The sequence below is a fragment of the Myotis myotis genome, unplaced genomic scaffold (genome assembly GCF_014108235.1).
Source record: "Myotis myotis isolate mMyoMyo1 unplaced genomic scaffold, mMyoMyo1.p scaffold_m19_p_10, whole genome shotgun sequence".
NCBI classification, from domain to species: Eukaryota; Metazoa; Chordata; class Mammalia; order Chiroptera; family Vespertilionidae; genus Myotis; species Myotis myotis.
This window is the reverse complement of record NW_023416314.1, coordinates 46,258,385-46,279,274: the sequence shown is the minus strand read 5'-3', so window position 1 is coordinate 46,279,274 and position 20,890 is coordinate 46,258,385. Positions and strand designations below refer to the sequence as shown.

The 20,890-nt window shown below is 44.7% G+C and overlaps 1 protein-coding gene across 7 annotated transcripts in view; it reads left to right on the top strand.

Annotated features, from left to right (window-relative positions):
* SCUBE2 (signal peptide, CUB domain and EGF like domain containing 2) overlaps positions 1–20,890 on the top strand; it is a 69,849-nt gene that overhangs the window by 27,378 nt on the left and 21,581 nt on the right. For 3 of the 7 annotated variants that reach the window (XM_036325314.1, XM_036325315.1, XM_036325312.1), the window contains 9 exons: positions 2,920–3,036; positions 3,976–4,098; positions 6,341–6,457; positions 7,824–7,946; positions 8,379–8,495; positions 8,735–8,821; positions 10,735–10,839; positions 13,474–13,629; positions 13,990–14,196. In XM_036325314.1, the coding sequence (XP_036181207.1) occupies positions 2,920–3,036; positions 3,976–4,098; positions 6,341–6,457; positions 7,824–7,946; positions 8,379–8,495; positions 8,735–8,821; positions 10,735–10,839; positions 13,474–13,629; positions 13,990–14,196 (1,152 nt within the window). The remainder of the gene's footprint in view (positions 1–2,919; positions 3,037–3,975; positions 4,099–6,340; positions 6,458–7,823; positions 7,947–8,378; positions 8,496–8,734; positions 8,822–10,734; positions 10,840–13,473; positions 13,630–13,989; positions 14,197–20,890) is intronic. The other 4 variants (XM_036325313.1, XM_036325316.1, XM_036325317.1 and 1 more) reach the window with 4 other exon arrangements.

The following is a 20,890-nucleotide window of genomic DNA, read 5'->3' as shown; positions in this document are numbered from 1 at the left end:
TCAGTGTTGTTTCAAAAAGTCTAACGTCTTTTTTACTCTTCATCCTTTCTATCGAACCTATGAAAGCTTCTCTCCAGATGTTTTTAGGGTCGTCTCCTTGCCCCCAGGGATCTGAAATTTCACAATCATGCCCCTCACTGTGGGGCTTTTCCTTCCTCTTATGCTGAGCACTCAGTTGGCTTTTTAAATATGGACATCCAAGTCCTTTGGTTCTGAGTTTTCTCATAATTTTTTCTTTAATAATTTTCTTCATTCCATGTTCTCTGTTCTTTCTCTCTGGAATGCCTATTAGCTGGCTGTTGTAACTCCTGTATTGATCCTCTAATTTTCTTCTCTTTTCTCTTCTCTACATTTTTGTTCTACTTTCTAGGAAATTTTTCTTTTCTTTTCTTCCCACCCCTTCTCCCCCTAATCCTTTTATAGGATTCTTTTTAAATTTCTACTTTGGTCTTTTGTTGTAGGAACCTGTTCTTATTTCACAGATGCTCTTCTGATCTCTCTAAGGAAATAAATGATAAGATTTTTTTTTTAGAACTTCTCTTTTGTTTCCTGCATTATCTTTGTTTCCTCCAAGTTCCCTGTTTGTTTGACTTGGTGTATTTATTTCATATTAAAGACTTTTCTGAAATGCCTCATGACTGTTGGCTGACTTTCATATTTAATAGTGAAATACTAAAAGCCAGTTGGATATTGTCAGCTGGTGGACTTTATGCTTGAGTGACTGGGCAGTGTCTTAGCCATTTCATTTGGAGATCCTCAAGTGCCAGTATCTATAGCTGTTTTCACTTGGGTAGGTCAGTTTATCTGAAGAGGAATCTTTCTTTGTTTCTTTTTTTTTAGCTCTCAATTTTATTTATTTATTTATTTACTTACTTACTTATTTTCCCCATTGACCCCCTCCAGCCGGACTCCCCCCCTCCCCCCAGCCCCTGGGAAGAAAAGAAAAGAAAAATTTCCTAGAAAGTAGAACAAAAATGTAAAGAAGAGAAAAGAGAAGAAAATTAGAGGATCAATACAGGAGTTACAACTACCCCATTGTCTGTGTCTGTGGGCCATGCATATATGCATACAAGGTCCTTGGTTGATTATGGAGAGGAACCTTTCAATCTCCTGCTGAGGGGACATAGGCTTGACTGCCAGTGGGAGAATTTGCCATTTCTCTTTGTTGGTATAGACTTTCACTGACAGTACCTCCTCCTCCCCTCTGCTATTCCTGGTGCCCTTGAGTCCAGTTCTTCTCTGGTTCCATTTCTCCAGAATAAATGTCTCTGATGTAGCCCAATAAGGAGGGGGTAGTCATCTGACTGTGGAACTTAGGAGGGAATCTTGGGGTTTATCTGTTTGTTATGTAGATTCTCAATCAGTCTTCCATCCTCACCTCTGCCCCTAGAGCAGTGGTTCTCAACCTTCCTAATGCCGCGACCCTTTAATACAGTTCCTCATGTTGTGGTGACCCCCAATTTCATTGTTACAAATTGAACATAATTTAAGCATAGTGGTAATCACAAAAACAATATGTAATTATATATGTGTTTTCCGATGGTCTTAGGCGACCCCTGTGAAAGGGTCGTTCAACCCCCAAAGGGGTCCCGACCCACAGGTTGAGAACCGCTGCTCTAGAGTAACTTGTTACCTCCAATTCCTGAGCCTTCTGGGCTTCAGTAGTTCACATGAGCTTACCACTCATTAGCACCCCCTCTGCAGACCACTAGGGGTTAGCTTTCTGCTACACCAATTACTGCTCCTCCTCGGACATGACACCAGAATATCTGACACCTTTCACCTAGTCTCTGCTATTTTCTTTGCCTTAAGGATCTGTACTTTAAAAATCACTTTAGTGAGGTTTTGAGAAGAAGCATGTGAACATATATGTCCTGTCTGTCATATTTACTTAGAGCTAAGCTTGTGCCCCTAGGCTCTCCAATGAGGTAGCTGCGGAAGTAAAACCAGATTTCTGGATACCTAGATGCTAACAATTGAGTGAATGTTGAAGAGCATTTGTCTGTTACTCAGAGTAATTGTATGAAATGCAGAATGACAAGGCCATTTTGCTTATTGTCCTGCATCTCTATAGATGAGATTTAACAACTGGGGCTGATTTTGCATGTGGTTCTGACAGCTCTTTTTCCTTACAGGGAAAGGTAAATTTCTAATCTGAGTTCACTGACAGTTGTAAGGAAGAAGCCACTGGTCTGCGACCAAGGAATGGTTGGGGTGGGCAAGGCTTACCTTCTCTTGTTTTGCCCATTACTCAAAGGGAGAGAGAGTTCAGGATTAAGGAAGGAACACGCCCCCCTTTTCTCTGTTCGGTATTCACCTCTAGCCTGCCAGATGTGTCATACTTAGCAGGTCCCTGGCTGTGGATCAACAGGAAGTTTTAGTGGCTTCAAATGAGCCAGTGGAAGGAAACACTCAGCAGGTTGGGAGAGGCTTCTTTACCCCTCTGGTCACCCTGTCAAACTTCCTTGGGAGATGCCACTTACTTAGATGAGTGGGGGAACTGCGCCCGCTCTCCTTCTATCTCATCTGCAGGTGGCAGAGACTTGAGGGTACAACTGTGAATACCCCACCATGCTTCTTGGCTTTCATGAACTTTGTTAAATATTTTTTAAAATATATTTTTATTAATTTCAGAGAGGAAGGGAGAGGGAGAGAGAGAGAGAAACATCAATGATGAGAGAGAATCATTGATCGGCTGCCTCCTGCACACCCCACACTGGGCATTGAGCCTGCAACCTGGCAGGTGCCCTGACCAGGAATTGAACATGATCTCCTGGTTCATAGGTCAGTGCTCAACCACTGAGCCACAGCAGCCGGGCAACTTTGTTAAATATTAGTACTGCACTAATATCTTCTTCCTCTCACCTGTATTAGCACTTCGTTGGGAAGCTAACTGCCTTTTTCTTACCTCCTTGTCAGAAACATGTGCTGTCAACAATGGAGGCTGTGATCGCACTTGTAAGGATACCTCCACAGGTGTTCACTGCAGTTGTCCCGTTGGATTCACTCTCCAGTTGGATGGGAAGACCTGTAAAGGTAGCCTGTGCCTCTCCGTGTTGCTAATGTGTGGGGATAAAGGCAGCTCTTCCCCTCACACCTCCTGGAGTGACTCCAGATTTGCTTATAATTCATATTGATGCAAGCCATTCTTCCCTGGCTAGTAAAAGGTTATAATTGAGTGAGCTTAATTAGAACCAGCTTAATTACACTAACTGTTGAAAAGGTCAGCTTCTACATGTATCACACAATCCATTTCAGGCTGTGGCCTTATTAGACAAAGGCAGAAGTTCAAGGGAACATTTATAGGAGATACTATCAACATATCATAAATAACAGCCTAGAGGTTATGTAAATAACAGCTAAGATTGTTATCCAGAGAACTTAATTAATAACCGTACCTTTAACTTTTACTGATAAATAGAGACCCCAATGACCTACTGGTATTTCATGGGCAAGACTACAAAGGCTTAGTTCTTCAACATGATAAACAGTAGGTAACCAGTTACCAGATGAAACTCAGATAAGATTTATTTGAGTATCAGGAATCATTTAAAAGCATTAAGGCTATTTGATTGTGTGTAATTTGCCAAAACAAATGTTCTATTTCCTTATAACTTTAATGATTAAACTGGAATGGAAAGTATACCAAAGGGAGCCACCTTATCTTGAGAGAGCAGGGCAAGGATGAGAATACAATAGGACATCACCGTTCTTTCCCATCGATTGTTTCCTAATGCTGGTCAAGGGCAGTGTAAGTCACAGTTCTCAAGGGGACTAGGTTCTTGTCTTTCACAATTGGTTAAGCCAGACCAGAAAACACGTGTGAGATTGAAAACGTCAGCGAACATTTGTAAGTGCTTCTATGGGTCTGTTTTTGTTTCAGAGAATCATGAAGCACACACAATAATACTTCAGGGACTTGTGGAAAACGAGGCAAGTATCGCTGTCTGATTTGCCGATGCTTGCCTGTTACAGATATTGATGAGTGCCAGAACCGCAATGGAGGTTGCGATCATTTCTGCAAAAACACCGTGGGCAGTTTTGACTGCAGCTGCAAAAAGGGATTTAAATTATTAACAGATGAGAAGTCTTGCCAAGGTATGTGCTGAAACATAGCTGTGCTGTGCAGTGCCCCTTGGTTGGAGTGGAGAAGACGAGACCCCGCCCTGGCAGAGACTGGCTCGTCGGGCTTCTCAACCGAGTCATTAATCCCATCTCCAACCTGTGCCTCGCTGAGTTTATCTGTTAGGTAGAATGAAATCACTGATATATTTTGGAAATTAACCTGTGAATGATAGTGAATACTTCAGAGAACCTACCTGGTGTGATTAGAGCAGAGGTTTAATCTGATGCTAGAGATGCATTGGATCACAAAATGCAAATGGTTGTATTAGGGTGTTGAGATTATGAATAATTTCTCGTTTTTAAAGTTTCTTTTAATGTTATGTATTTTGTAACAACATTTGATGGTAAAATATGTAGATTTAGTTAACATGCCTTTTCCCAGCAAAATCTTGGGGTTAACCCATAATCGAGGTCATGAACTAGTTGGTCTCTTCCTTGTAGCCCTTGTTTGTAGCCTTTGGTGCTTGGGGAGAGGAAGGGAGGGGATTGAGTGGAGGAGAGGATGGTGGGTTCTGGGCGAGGATGGCTGACCCCTTCTCAGATGCATCCCTCCCACATAAGGGGTGCAGCAAGGAACTTCTCTGGGTGACAGTAACTGTTTGGGGTGGTGGTAAGCTCTTTGGGGTAGGGGGCACCATTTATATTTTCAGGAAGAAGCTCTCCAAAAAGATTTGCTATCATTTATTCCTGTTCCATTTCTGGAAATAAGAATGGCCTAACTTAATATTGTTAGAAATCCTAGAATTTTAAATAAAAATCAGAATATGATATCTGACTTCACTTCAGATACTAAAGATGTTACATTACTTTTTTTTAAACCTTAGCGTGTGAATTAGGTTTCTTTCTTGGATTTTTTTCCTTAAGCAATTCAAGCACCCCCTTTAAATTCAGAGGGTTCATTCTAGACCATAACTGCGTGGTTTTCATCCATTTGGCTTGGAAAGCAAATTCGCTGTTCTACATAATGTTTCATAATGTATAGAGCAAGAAATACCGTTTAAGCTGTGTAAACATATTAAAAAGGAATTAGAAAAGTGATCTCATTATTCTTGGCAAAGCGAAAGCCCGTCACGAGCAGCCAAAGTCAGCTACTGGAAGAGTCTACTTTCTCCACAACTGGCTGATGTTAATAACAGAATTCATAGAGTGACATCAATTACATGGGAAGAAACAGACTTTTTCTCATTTTTCACTGATCAGTCTTGGTAGAACAAATATTTGCACAGAATAAATTTACTGAAGAAACTGCCAAGATTTCTGGGAAAAGCTAGGGAAGAAGAGGTGTTGCAAGACTTTGCCCTTTTTACTTCATTTTTTAATTCTTCTAGCCCTTCCAAATGTTTGTGTTTTTATTAATATAGTTTCTCGTGGCACATCTGGTGTTGAAAAGAGGTCTAGCAAAGGTCTAGTTGGCTCCCACTGAGTTCTGCACTGGTCCTGGTTTATCCATTTGGAGACACAAGTCATAACTCTGTCAGAGCCCTGCAAAGAGCTGAGGAAGTGAGCTCTGAAATTCTAGTCTACAGGGAAGATGTGGGGACCAGCCAGGAAAGAAGGGGTGATTACATTGACAAATGCAGTCTTGAGGCTAGTTTTCAGGACCTCAGCTGAAGCCAGGGATGCCTCCACACTGAACCAGGCTGGGAGGAGCCCCACAGGACTGAACCCAGGGATTGTCCAAGAGGATCCAGCTTGGAGCTTAAACACCAAATTTCAGTGTCTGCAATAAGGAAATGACCGAGGACCTTAGCATTAATGTATTCTTTTAGCGCAAGGGGCATTAAAACCCAGGATCAACTGGCCTTCCGTGGCAGAAGACTCATTCTGGGAAGATCAGAAAGAGAGGAACCAGATTTATCTCCAACACAAGTGTGTTCTCCTTTTAATTTGCCCAAGCTTTTGGAATTATGACTGCTGTTTAGTAATACAACAATAAATTACTCAGCCCCGTGAATAAGCATGGGTGAGAGGAAGCAATTGAGCTCGCAGGCAATGCAATTTGCAACAGAATTTGGAAAGAAGGGTCCTGGCAGGGAGTATACTTACTGTGGGCTGCTCAACACTTTTTTAAAAAAAAACACGAGTGGGAGAACTCATAGGTAATGTTTTATTCTGTTAGGGTTGTTTTCCCCAGTAACTGGTGTTGTTATAAATGTGTTCTCGTCACGCATCCCTGAGAGTTGGTTTCAGGTGCCCTCTCCCTTTCCAATTACAGATGTGGATGAATGCTCTTTGGATAGGACCTGTGACCACAGCTGCATCAACCACCCTGGCACATTCACATGCGCTTGCAACAAAGGGTACACCCTCTATGGCTTTACCCACTGTGGAGGTGAGCAGAATGCCAGCATCTTTGAAGTCAGAGACTGGGCCAGTAGAGGAACGGGGCTTACTCCTAAAGTGTCCCCAGATGAGGGCCAATTTTCCTACATTGGGGGATGAACGGGACATTCCAGTCCCTGTGAAGTGGCATTGAATCAATCGACTCAAGGGAAGCATCTGCTAATGGACACCCACCACCCCCATTTATCCTTTTAAAACTTCAAGTGTGATATGGAGCAGAGAGAAGAGCTAAGCTCTTCAGCTGTGAATTCTTTATTGACTATTGATATGGTTGTATTCAGAGAATGGAGAATCGCTCAGGAGCTGATACCCTATCGATTGCAATTTCCCAGCAGATAGTAAAGTTGCTCGGCAGGCCACCAGCAGTTCCACAGCTTTGTAGTATATAGGAACGGACTGCAAAGCCTGTTCAAGCCCTTTGAGCTGCTCTTTAAGCATGTCTTTGAGCTGGAAGCTGGACCACTGACCATCTCTCTGCTCTGTGCCCATGTGGCAACAGGTCCCGATGTCATTTGCCCTTATGGTCAAGGAGACAATATGGCATAGATCAGATTTGGCACCAAATGACTCCCACTGCGCGCCTGGTCAGCAGGTTCGTTCAGGAGCCTTTGAGAACACAGATTCAGATTCTGACTCAGAATATCTGGGGCTTCCACGGTGATTCTGAGGGTCTGAGGATTTGGGGGCCAGTGGCCTAAATACTTCCTGCTCCATGCTTGTGTCCTGTGCTTAAGGAGAATGGGTAGTAGCGATTTGCTATAGACAGTGTTATCTCTCTTCTCCTTTTCAATACATTCTTGGCACAACTAAAAACCTTCTCTTCTAGTCCATCAAGAAATCCCACGGGCATGTTCCTTGAATACGATGTGTGCCTAGGTTTTACTTAGAGCCGCCTCTGACTTGGACTCAGTCTCAGGTTGATGGAGATGAGTGCAGCTCATTTTCCTTCTCTGTACTTCCACTCCATGAACTGTCAGGGAATCCTGGTTGTCTGTCTCCCTTGGTATGTAGCTCAGGGGGATGGTGGAGTTTTAATTTGGAAGCCTGTGCAGCATCTGAGTTTGGGCATCTGAAAGGAGGGTGTGACTTTTTCCGAGTTTCCCTAATCGGGGAATGGTTTGGTCCAGAATGGAACTTGAGACTGTCCTGACGAGGCTCATGCCAGGAAATCCAGGGAGTGGAGAGTGGGGTCAGTTGGTGCCAAGTCCACATCCTAAAGGCAGTCGGCTCCTGCCGTTTTTTTTAGTGAGTTTCAACCATGTGACCCCCTTCCTGCTCCTTCCTCAAGGGAAGGATAGCGGTGGCGGGTCAGGGATGGGCTGCTGTGGCAGGAGCCGCTGTGCTTTGTTCCCCAGACACCAACGAGTGCAGCATCAACAACGGAGGCTGTGAGCAGGTCTGCGTGAACACGGTGGGCAGCTACGGATGCCAGTGCCACTCTGCATACAAGCTCCACTGGAATAAAAAAGACTGTGTGGGTAAGGGCACCAGGGCTCAGCCAGCCAGCGGGCTCCCCCGGCCCAGCTGCTCTCTCCCACGTCTGCTCGCACCCACACCCGGAGTGCTGCTGACATCCCCCCGGAATTGTTTTCCCCTCAGCCTCAGCAGCCACTCCTTAAAGAGTTCAAAAACAGGAGATACTTTGCAGGCTCTTTGGTGTTGCCTTCTGTGCTTCTGCGTAGGTTTATACTCGCTTCTGTTTTTCTGGTTGCTTTTCTGCATGAAAAAAAAATAGCATACAAGTAGCTCCTGTCCCTTGGTGGGAAACAGTGCCCGGTGTCTTGTGTTCTATGCTGGGTGTCAGCTCTGCCTTCTTTTCTTGGGCTTTTGCTGCATGGGACCCAGCCGTCCTAGTCACACCTGGAAGTGTCCTTCTGTTTCTGTGAATGTCTGTATTTTGTCCTGCCTAGAAGTGAAGGGGGCCCTGCCCACTAGTGTGTCGCCCCACGTGTCCCTGCACTGCGGTAAGAGTGGCGGAGGAGACAGGTGCTTCCTCAGATGTCACTCTGGCATTCACCTCTCTTCAGGTGAGTGGTCCCTGGGGCAGGGCCTCATGCCAGGGCCAGGCCTTCCTGGCCTTTAGGTGTTAGCTGCCCTCAAAGGGCTTCCCCCACAACCCCAATCACTGGAGGCCGATGTTTCGAGACCCCACATGCTAGGTGTTTTTCTAGGGGTCTGTGTGGAGTGGGGGTGGGGGTGATTTTAGCAGCTATCAGGTGAGACTGTACCTTGTTTACATGTTGATCATCCACCTTCTGTCTGTTAGGACTGCAAGAGGCCTACTCTGTCACCTGCGGCACTTCCCCTCCTCTCAGGAACAAACAGCAAAAATCAAATGACTCTGCTTTCGGGGGTAATTACCGAATCTGTGTGTCCTCTCTGGGGCTCACTGTGTGCAGTGGGCTTCACTCTGGGGTGCTGTTCCTGGGTGTTGGCTTTGTTTTCTTTTCTCTTTATCTCCTCGAGGCCATGAGCATGTTACAGGATGCTCTTGCCTGTAGCCTTGGTGCCTGCACTCTGACATTCCGTGTGACAGACACTTACTGTGTCCACTGTGTGATGGGCGGCTCCGTGTTCAGCCCTGGTGGGTCATCCTATTGGGCAGAGGCCTGCAGAGCTCTGGGACCAGGCGACTCAGGTCTCCCAAACTCCCCTACCCCAGGGCACCCCAAAGGCCCAGTGGGAACGTGTGCCTGGGGCACGTGGCATTGGTGGAGATAGACATGGGTACGACAGGGGGAACAAGAATTCTGTCCAGAGAGAGGACCCCAAACCCTTTTTGCTTTGTCAAAACAAAAGAATGAAATTTAAAGCTTTTAGGCAGCTTCATCTTCCCAGATTTAGACATCTCTGTGATTACGAAATGGTTCTTGATGTCCATATTATATATAAGAGCAAAGCTAAAAGCCCAGAGCAGGATACTAACAGCTCACATCTACTGATCAAATAGTTAAAATATGCCAGCCACTGTATTACATGTATTAGCTGATTTAACCCTCTAGGGCAATTTTACTGTTTTTCTCATTAACCAAATGAAGAAACTGAGGTTCAGAGAGGTGAGATAACGCACCCAGAGCGGCTCAGATAAGAACGCGGAGCCAGGATTTCGACCAGGCCATCTGAATCCAAAATCTTAAGCTTTATCCGCTCCCGTTCTTCTTGCCTAACGTTTGGACCAGCCAGAGCAGACATCATGGTGTGTTTCACCAAACCCTTCAGTGATGGTCACTTGGAGATTTAGGCCACTCCAAGGATGGGCAAGCAAACAGTTCACAATTCTTACTCTGTATCAGATAGTAGGCTACACTTTTTTTTCCCCCAGTTTTTTTTTTTATTTCAAGAAAAACGACTTTAAATATAATAATGTTACATGCAATAAACACCAATATTTCAAGAAAAACAATATTAAATATAATAATGTTGCATGCAATAAACACTAATTATTCAAGAAAAATGATCTTACGTATATATAATATTACATGCAATAAACATTAATATTTCAAGAACAAAAGGATTTTAAGTATAATAATATTACCAAAACTATACTAACATAGTATATCACAAAAGTTGTAGGGAACATTTTTTTTTTTTTTGCATTATCTCATTTAATCCTCACAACAGCCTGGTAATGTAGGTATCATAATTATGTCTATTTTATAGATGAGAAAACTGAGAACCAGGGAGATTAAGTTCTCATCGCAAATTGAAGAGCTAGAGTTTGAATCCTGGTCATTGGCTGCAGAGCCCAACATGTGGTTAACACTGACCATGGGAGGAGAGGAGAATTCTGCACATGAGGCTCTCCAAGTGAGGGCCTCCAGATCCTGAAAATCCGAGCCACGTGTAGTGAGTGCATTCAGTGTGGACTGGTGGCCCCAGCCCTGTCCTCCCAGAGCAGCTGCTTTTAGGAGAATCTGCCCTTCCCCGTGTTCTTCAGCAGCCTTGTCTAACTTTTGAACTAGGGAATTTTGGTCTTCTTTCTTGGAAAGGCACAAAAATGAACTCTTTTTTTTTTTTTTAAACTCACTGCTGAGGTTGTTTTGGGCTCTCCCTTTGTTATATTTGAGCACCTTATTCGTCTCAGATGGACGAGTGGTAGTTCTTAGGAGGCTCCTGGTGCCCCAGTGCCAGGGCTCATGGTAAGAGAGGGGCTCAGGGTATGCAGCGTGCGGGGACCCAGCCACTAGGTAGCTCTCCATTTACCGAGCTGGTGTTGCCATTCCTTTGCCTCTGAAGGTAACCTCTCTCACTTGTTTCTTTCTGAAGATGTCGCCACCATCAGGACAAGTGTAACCTTTAAGCTAAATGAAGGCAAGTGTAGTTTGAAAAAGGCTGAGCTGTTTCCCGAGGGTCTGCGACCAGCACAACCAGGTATGGAATCAGATGGTCAGCGCAGGGAGCCTGCCTGCATGTGGGGAAAGGGGCCCGTAATCAGCTCGAGCCCTTCAGATGGGGTCCAACAATTCAGAATCTCTAAGACCTCTCTGCACAGGAGGAAGAGGAGCCTAGCCTGGCATCCCGTGTAGTTCTGGGGTTGGACTTCAGCGCTTCCTTGGTGAGGTACAGGTGGGGGAGCTCTGGGGAAACCTGTGAGTTCGCAGGAATCGATCAGGGCTCTCAGATGCATTAGCACGCTGCGATCATATTGGGTTAAACTTTCCAGATCTTCAAGTTTGCTTGAAATATAAGCCAAAGAAATGAAAAGAGGTTTGGCTCAGAGAGGAGAATCTTTGATGAACAAGGATGTGATATCCAGCTTTCCTGTTGGATCTGGTTTCTGGAGGCTTCAGCAGAGCAAATCCTATCCAACTGGCCTTATTGAGAAGAGCAGGACCCAACCCTCCTCTTTCCCCCCAGCTCACATTTCCAGGATTGTTTCATAAAAATAATTTTAGAGGGGACAAAAATCAGGATCCAAGTGTTAGGGAGGCTTCTTTCCCCAATCTACCCTCAAATAAATCATGCAAACAAACAAACATACAGCTCACTATAGGCACTTTGGACTGCCTTTTTTAAATACCTGACCAAGATAAGTTTTGGTACCTCCATTTAAGGGAAGATTATGCAGCTATTAATTATATGTTCCAGAGAATGTTTAATGGCATAGGAAAATGTTCTTGTTGTAAGATGGAAAAGGGAAGGGGGTAACACTTTGTATATCTAATACAACCCAGATTGTGTAAACAAAAAAGAGGGTAGGTAGAAAAAATCGCTCAGCATATCACTTGTACTGGTTATATCTGGGTGGGGAGGATGATGGGTGATTTCATTTTTATTTTCGTCTGCATTTTCCAAATTCTCCACAGTATGCATTTATACTTTTAGATTAGAAGAAAAAAACATTATTGAAAAACAGATTTGGACCAGCCAGAGCAGATTAGATTCCTTAATGGTGGTGTACTAATGTTAGTTTCTTAGTTTTGATAAATGTACATTTGCTTAAAAAATCTTTTAAAATATATTTTTATTGATATCAGAGAGGAAGGAAGAGGGAGAAAGAGATAGAAGCATCAATGATGAGAGAGCATCATCACATCCTGCCTCCTGCACATCCCCGACTGGGGATTGAGCCCACAACCCGGGCATGTGCCCTTGGCCAGATTGGAACTGCAGGCCGAAGCTCTATCCACTGAGCCAAACCAGCTAGGGCTAAATGTACATGTTAATGAAAGAAGTTAGTTAACTTCAGGGGAAACTTGGCGAAGAATAAATGAAAACTCTCAGGACTATCTTAGCAACTTTCCTGTAATTCTAAACTTATTTCAAAACAAAAAGTTAAAAAAATCAATATGGGAAAATTGAAAGGGGGAAATGAACATCTGTTTACTTAGAGATTTAAAGTTAATCTTTCGAAAAAGTAAGATTGATCTTAGGGGAAATATACAGAGGGCAAATTGAATTGGCCTTTTTCTTTCTTTGGCTCCTGGTGAATGGCTGAGCTTTGACCACCCTTGTAATGTTAAAGAAGAATATGATACAGATGATATGTAAGTTCAATAAAACAAGGTTTTAAAATAGAGACAATTCAATTGTGTGGATATGTGGATCAGCTCTTTGATTCGGGTTAACAATCATTAGTTAGCCCGGCTGACATGGCTCAGTGGTTGAGCATTGATTAGGAGGTCACTGTGCAATTCCCAGTCAGGGCACATGTTCAGGTTGCGGACCCCAGTGTGGGGCATGCAGGAGGCAGCCGATCAATGATTCTCTAGCATCACTGATGTTTCTCTCTCTCTCCCCCTCTCTCTTCTTCTCTAAAATCAATAAAAAATATATATTAAAAAACAAGAAAAACAAAATAACAATCATTCGTTAAAAGATTCACTGGAAGCCACGGCGGCGGGGGCAGGGGTGACAGCCAAAGTCAGCCCCAGGGACGTGCAGAGCCCTGCTTTGCCCAACACTTTCATTCCCATCCTAGAAGCCTTCATGATACTGTTTAGTTCTGTTGACTCTGTGCCATCTATCGCTCCTGCTTATTTCAAAATGAGACATCACTGTTGATGCGTGTCCCAGCTTTCCCTTTGGGTTGGAATTTCTTCAAGGTCAGTTTGCCTGAAAGCAGGAGTCGGTTTCCTGCTTTCCACTCCTGTGCTCATTCCTTATTTCAAGTCTCAGCCCCTTCTTGGCACATCACAGTCCAGCTTTAAGGAAACCAACTGTGAGATCACCAGTGCCCTTTAGCAGACCGGCGCTCAGGAGTGCAAGGCGACCCTGGCTCCTGCCTGCCACGTATGTGGCCGGTCAGTCGAAAACATCCAGCATTTATCCATGAGAATGACTTTCAAGGGCTCAATCGTTCAGTTACATAGGAGGCGATACTGACTCTTCGACATCAGAATGTCATCGTGCTGCAAGCTGAGGGCTCTCAACGTCGTGGCATCTGGAGTTAATCATTTAGTCCCTTGAGAGTGGTTTTAATGAAATGTTTACTGAGCTCTAGCGAATGTTCGACTGAGTGCTTTGCCGGAATTTGGCTCCCGATGATTTTGTTTCTTCATGCAGAGAAGCACAGCTCAGTAAAAGAAAGTTTCCGCTACGCACACCTTACATGCGGCTTCCGCAAGCGAGTCCCGGGCGCCCCAGGCCGACCAAGCGCCACTAAGGAAGTGTTTATCACTGTTGAGTTTGAGCTTGAAACTAACCAAAAGGAGGTGACAGGTTGGTTTGAAAACGGTCCACGGTGCCAGGCTTCTCACAGCTTGCTCCTTATTCCTTCGCCTTTCACTTTCCATTCTTCTTGGGTGGGGGGTGTAGTGCCACCACTGAAGTATCTCCTGTTTTTTTTTTCACCCCCAAACTAAACTGAATTGGTTTGGAACCTGATGATTTTATCCGCTTCATGAAAACCCAAAGCTACCATTTTGGTCAACAAATTTCTGTTGGTACTGAATGCTGCCCAGCCTGCTAGGTGCTCAGTCCAGGTCTCCCCACTCTGACCACAGGGAACTGGGGGGCCCTGCCCATCCTCACGGGCTGCAGCCTGCCGTCCTCCCTACCGCTGTCCTCTCGTTTCTGCAGCTGCTTGTGACCTGAGCTGCATCATAAAGCGAACAGAGAAGAGGCTCCGGAAAGCCATCCGCACGCTCCGGAAGGCTGCCCACAGAGAGCAGTTCCACCTCCAACTCTCAGGCATGGACCTCGAAGTGGCTAGAAAGCCCCCCAGAGCGTCTGAACGCCGCACAGAGGCCTGTGGAGTGGGCCAGAGCCACGTAGGAAACCAATGTGGTGAGTGGCCCGTTGGCCAGCGCATTCTTGCTAACAGAACTGTTTACAGCTCCACAAACACTAAGGTACCAAAAGTCTGGCCCTCCCTTCCCCTGTCTGGGCTCACTCCGGAGGACACTCTGGCCGTCCACTCCTTTAGGAACTACATGGTGGTGGCTGTCGTGTGTGCTGGACCGGGAGCTCCCCAGCACCTGGCATGGTGCCTGGCTTGTGGTGGCACTTAATAGAGGTTTGCTGAATTGAGGGACAGAAGGAAAGAGGCAGGGCTGATGAGAAGAGGGAGTGCTGCCCTTTTCGGTCTGAGGGACAGTGGTCTTCAGATGACTGTGGTCTCCCGGCTGGGGCAGGACTGCAGGGATAAGGCACCACGACCCTTCTGCACTCTCCACTGTCGCAGCTCCCCTCTTACCTCTGGCTCGGCTGATGGTGGCAACGCACAACCTCCCGTTCACAGTTTTGTGCAGAGGCGAGGCTGTGGCTGCTCAGCTGCCTTGTGAGATCCCTGAGCTGCAGCCCAAGGTTCCTCATAGTGTCAGCCTCATGGATGTTGGTGTGTGATGTGGGTTAAATTTGAGATCTGGCATTTGTGCAGCATCAATTCTCTGATGAAGTTCCAGGCAAGAGGAACCTGGGCAAGAGGTTCTAGAGTGGTTGGTCTTGAGATTTGTTTGTTTTGAGAAACTGTGCTGGGCAATTATGGGAGATTCTAGCTGAGAAGTCTTAGATGGAGAACATTGGGAGTCTCACTTTATAGTAACGACTTATGGGAATGATGTATTGAGTTCTCACCTGTCTCCAGTACAACAGTGTGTCTAAGCACTGTGCTGCGCTGTCTTATTTAATCCTGTTAGAAACCTTACCGGGTAGGCATTACTGTCACCTAACAGATACACAAACTGGAGCTCAGAGGGCTAAGTTCTCTTGCTCACGATCATATGGATGGGCCGACCCCAAAGCCGGACCCTTCCAGAATAAACCGATGTCCTGTCTGAAGTGCCATTAGAATACAAGTCTCTAGAAATGGAGCGTGAGCTGAGGAGTAATAAATCCGTGTTTCCGAAGAAGCAAAGCTACACTGCCAGGTACTCATTCAGGAGAATTGTCAGCAATAGCCCCACAGCCCAAGTCTGTTGCTTTACCAAAACATAGTAAATATCATGTATAAAATCAAGTGTAACTGTCCACTGGAGTCTGGTTCTCAAATAGTCTTGACTTTTGTTCCAGCTGACTCTCTTAAAAAGAAAAAAAAGAAAGAAAAAATAACACAGCTGGTTGGCTTGCTCTCATTTAAAATTCGAAAGTTCCAGTTTCTGTACCAAAATGGTGATGAGAGTTGGCTGTTGCTGCCCTACTTTCCAGGGTGAGTTTCAGGAACTTTCAGGGATGGTCAGTCTGGGCCTCCTCCTGGTCCCTCAGAGCGAAATCCCCCCTCTTTTCTCCATTTGCCACCTGTTAGGGAGAGGCCTGGGAGGCTCGCCAGGAGCCTCTGTGGCCAGTTAACAATTGAGGGAAAACTAGTGCCAGGAGCCTGTGGACCAGCTCCCAGTGAGAGTATTACCAACACTCCCAGAGTGTGCGTCTGGGGGTAAAGGCTCAGCATGAGGATCAGGAGTGGCTTAAACAGAGGCCTCATGGCCATGACCGCTTATGAAAGACACTCGGCATGGGGTGTGTGTAGCTGGTGGAGGTGTGTGAATGTGTCCTGAGATGCGGGTCATGCTAAGTTAGGTTGGATTCGTTGCTCAAGGAGGCAATGTATTGTCTCAAGAGCTCCGTCTAGCAATGGATGGGTTTTGTAGCCCACATGGGACCAAACCAGGTTCACCCTGTCAGAAGCAATGTTGAAGATTTAGAGCAAACAGCACAAAGAATTACTAGTAAAAATTCTTCCTCCTCCTGGAAATTGGTGCAAAGAGCTGTTGGGTGTGTGATTAGAAAGGCTTTTTACCCAGTAGACTCATGGCACAAGCAAGCCACAGTGTGTGTGTGTGTGTGTGTGTGTGTGTGTGTGTGTGTGTGAGAGAGAGAGAGAGAGAGAGAGAGAGAGAGAGAGAGAGAGAGAGAGAGAGAGAGAACACCAGGAAGATGTGCAGATATGCACAGGGAGTTCTGGCATTTCAGTGTTACTAAGCCTGATGTGTGTGTGTGTGTCTTAATTCTGGTCTATTTGATGGTGTTAGAACTTTGTAAGCACCAGGATTACTGGTATTTTCTGAACTAAGGATGGTACATACCATAGAGACAAGCCTAAGGTAGTTCTTGTTGGAAATTATTTTCAGCATCTTCAGAAGAGAGTTCAAAAAAGTGTTTTGAATCACCTGGAAGGAGAGATGGACCCATTATGTTTTCTTTTAAAATATTTTTAATTAGTTTTTAATTACTGAAATAGTGCATGTTTCAAATGCTACAGAATTGCATAAAGGTGAAAGTTCTCGCCTCAGCTCCCAATCCCACTCCCCAGAGGCAATCATGGGGGAAAACTTACTGTGTATTTTTATGAACATATAAAAATGAAATTTTATTTACTTATTCAATAAATATTTATGGAGCACCTACTTATGTCAGGTACTGTTGCAGGTGCTAAGAATCCAGTAATGAAACAAAAGAGCAAACATCTCAGCCCTCACAGAATGTCCGATGCCAGAGGTAGACCATCATCCAATAAACAAGGAAATACACATTGTAGCAGAGGGTGGAAAGGGTATGAAGAACAGGAAGTGGTGAACTGTAATAGAAAGAGCCAGGGCATGGGGGAGGAGTGAGGAGGCGCATACTCTCCAAAATGTAGACTAGGGTCTTGCAAAATGTCACTTGGACAGAGATGTGAAGGACGGAGGAAGCAAGTCATGGGGATATCTAGGAGAAGTCCCAGGCAAAGGCACCAGCAAATACACAAACCCTGCGGCATTTGAAGGAAGGCCAGCTTGATGAGGGCTGAGGGAGGGGAGAAGGAAGAAGAGCAGGTCACCCGGGGAATGAATGGTGGTGAGGACCACGGACTTTGAATCTGAAGAGTGAAGCTGATGAAGGGCTTTGAGCAGAGGAGTCACAGAGTTCTGTCTGAAAGGGCAACTTTGGCTGCTCTGTTGAAAATAGAATATAGATGTAGTGTGAAAAAAAACATTTAAAAATGTATTAGTGTAATTTGAATAGTGCTATGTGCTGTTTTTAACTAGAGTAGATCACTATATCTTTCCGTGCTAATAGAGGAGCTAACTCCTTCCTTCCTCCCTTCCTTCCTTCCTTCCTTCCTTCCTTCCTTCCTTCCTTCCTTCCTTCCTTCCCTTCCCTTCCCTTCCCTTCCCTTCCCTTCCCTTCCCTGAGGATATGTTTCTACTGATTTTAGAGAGAAAGGAAGGGAAAGGGAGAGAGAAACATTGATTGGTTGCCTCTCATATGCTTCCCAAATGGGGACTGAATGCAACTTGCGTATGTGCCTTGACCGGGAATTGAACCCACGACCCTTTCGTGCACAGGAGGATGCTTCAACCAACTGAGCCACACCGGCCAGGCTAACTTACTTTTTTTAAAGCTTCCTAGTCCTTTTTAAAGATGCCAGTATTTATTAACCATACCAAATAGCCCTCTATTGCCACCCTAGGTGGATGTTTAATTATTTGTAATTTTTTTTTATTGCAAACAGTGCTGCAATGGATATTCTTTTTTTGTGCACATGGCCAATATTTCTGAAGGATAGACTTGTAGAAGTACAATTGCTGGGTCAAAGGAAATGCCTATTTAAAACTTTAATAGATACTGCCAAGTTACTCTCCAAAAAAATCATACTAATATATATCCCTCTAACACTGTAATTGAGTGCTTATTGCCTCACATCATTGCTAACATGGGTCAGTTATAACTGATCTTTTACATTTTTGCAGATCTGATAAGCAAAAAAAATGAAGTCATTTTAGCTTGTTTTTCTTTGATTGTTTGTAAGACTGAGCATGCTGTCATATTTCTGTGACCATTTGGATTTCTAGTTCTGAAAATATCCATATTTTTTTGCCTATTTTTCCACGGAATTATTTTTTTTCTAATAACACTTAAAAAATAAAATTTAAAGTCCCAAGTTACATCAAAGAACAGTCACTTCTGACCAATTAAATACTTTCTTATAGTCATTTTTACATAGCGAAGTCTCATTAATTTGGCATTCAAGGACTTTGGGACAGCCTGTTCTGCAGGTGACCTTTGTACCATCTGTGATCAATTTTAGCAAGATGGGAAAAAAGAGACAGAAGTTATATTCTCCAAAGAACAAATTCCTTAAGCTCCATAATAATTCATAAAGTCCTTAATAGCTAAAGAAGAATTAATGATGACATGGATTTCTAGCTGTTTTTTGTCAGAGTTATTTATCCTTTCATGAAAAAATTAAGAAATATACTTGTGGTCTGGCCTGTGTGGTTCAGTTGGTGGGGTGTTCTCCCATGCACCAAGAGGTTGCTGGTTCAAATCTGGGTCAGGGCACATGCCAGGGTTTTAGGCTTAATCCCCAGCGGGGGGAGTGCAAGAGGCAACCGGTGGATGTTCCACTCACATGGATGTTTCTCTTTCTCTTTCCCTCTCCTTCTCCCTTCCTTTCTCACTAAATATCAATAAAAAAATATTTTTTAAAAAAGAAATATACTTGCCACTCTATATATTTTTCTATTTGAGTATTCTTAAAACTTGAGATTTTTAAAAGACACAATCCAGGCAGCTGAGAAATGGGGAAGTATTTTAATGCCTGGGTTCTTGAGAGACTAGGGACGTTTAATTCTGCTTTCAACAACTGTAGCTTTCCTCTGCAGCAGTTGGGAAAAATTAATTCAATCAGTACTTATTGAGATACCATTCTGTGCCAATCTATGAACTTGGGATAAAGCCTTTAGAATATAATGGGTGAGGGGCCTGCTCTTATGAAGGTTGCAATCCAACAGAGAGGGAAGGACAATACAAAGTAAAGAAGAAAGATAATTTCCAAAGTTGTAAGTGCTATAAAGATAATGAAACAGAGGGCCAGAGGAAGTGAGGGGTTATCTCCACAGGGTACTCAGGGAAGGCTCTCAGAACAGGTGATATTTGAGGTACGACCTAAGTGGGAAGGAGGACCATGCTATTTTTACAGATACAGAAACAAAGGCAGAAGGAGGTAAACCATTTACCCACTGTCACCCAGCAAGCACGTGGCAGAACCAGGATTCAAATCCAGATCTGACTCAAGAGCCTATGTTGCAACTCTCTCACTTTAAAAACTCACCTCTCCTGGATCAGCCTGTGCCCTGTGATCATCTCACTCATGCTGCACCTACACGGAGAGTCCTCCATGGGCCAGCTCTGTGGTGGGCGCTGAGGAGGCCTGGATAAATATGACACCATCCCTTAGGTCACACTTAGCCCTCCCAGGGAAGAGCCCAAACGCATTTCCAAAGAGAGGAAGCTGGAACTGAGTTTTGAAGAACGTGCACAGGACCCGTAGGTGGAGAGGAGTATTGAAGCAGAGGAATAGCCTAAGGGAATGAGAACCAGGAAGATGTGCACAGGGAGTTCTGGCATCTCAGTGTTACTAAGCCTGAGTGCAGGGTAGGATGTGGGGGCAACGAGGCTGGTGCGGAAAGCATGGCGAGTTATGAGAGACCATGAATCTATAATCATAAAAGCATAATATGCTAATTAGACTGGACAGCCAAACGACCTTCCTGACGGCATTCCAGACGTCCTTCCAGATGAAGCCGCAGCGGTGGTGGCTGAGGCAGAGGTGGCTAGGGGCGATCAGGCAGGCAGGCAGAGGCGGTTAGGGGTGATCAGGGAGGCAGGCAGGCCAGCGGTTAGGAGCCAGCGGTCCTGGATTGTGAGAGGGATGTCCGACTGTGGGTTTAGGCCTGATCCGCAGGAATCCCATCCCCCAAGGGGTCCCAGATTGCGAGAGGGTGCAGGCTGGGCTGAGGGACGACCCCCGCCCATGCACTAATTTCGTGCACCGGGCCTTTAGTATGTTAATAAGGAGCCTTGACTGTCTCTCTAGGTGGCAAGGTGCCATTAGAGGATTTAGCCAGGGAGCATCCAGATCATATCTGTATTCTAGAAAAATTTCTCTGGCTGGATTGGGGGTCAGGACTGGAGTCTGAAAAACCATTTTGGGAGCTTTTGAATGCTTCTGATAAGAAATATTGAGAACATGAAGGCCATAGATGGAGTAGAAAAGAAGCAATGGGTTAGAGAAATATTTAGAAGGAACTATAAGCAGCATTTGGTGATATATTATTGACTTGGGGGCAAAGAAGAGAAAAGTGTTGGGGTGAACTCAGAGATTTCTGACTTGGCCTCTGATCCTGGCACTTACTTCCCATATGTCACTCATCTCACCCAGCCCTGTTTCATATGCAGGAGGCACTGAAACAAAGACTGTGGGTTGGTTGAATAGATAGATGAATGTGATCACTGGGGAAGAAATAATTAGAAAAGATTTATAGGAAAAGCAGAAAAAAAATGGGCTCTTGAGAGGGCATGAGAAAGAACGAACTCAGATATCGAAAAGGAAGCTACAGACTGAATTTTGAGTTGAAGACACTGAGAGAAGTGCAGGGAGTCCAGTCAAAGAGGTCTCTGAGCCTGAGAGAGAAGCAATCAAAGAAGCACGTTGGAAAGGTGAATGCGATGATGTAACAGAGCTGAGGCAGAGAGGAACAGAAGGCAAGGGAAACCGCTG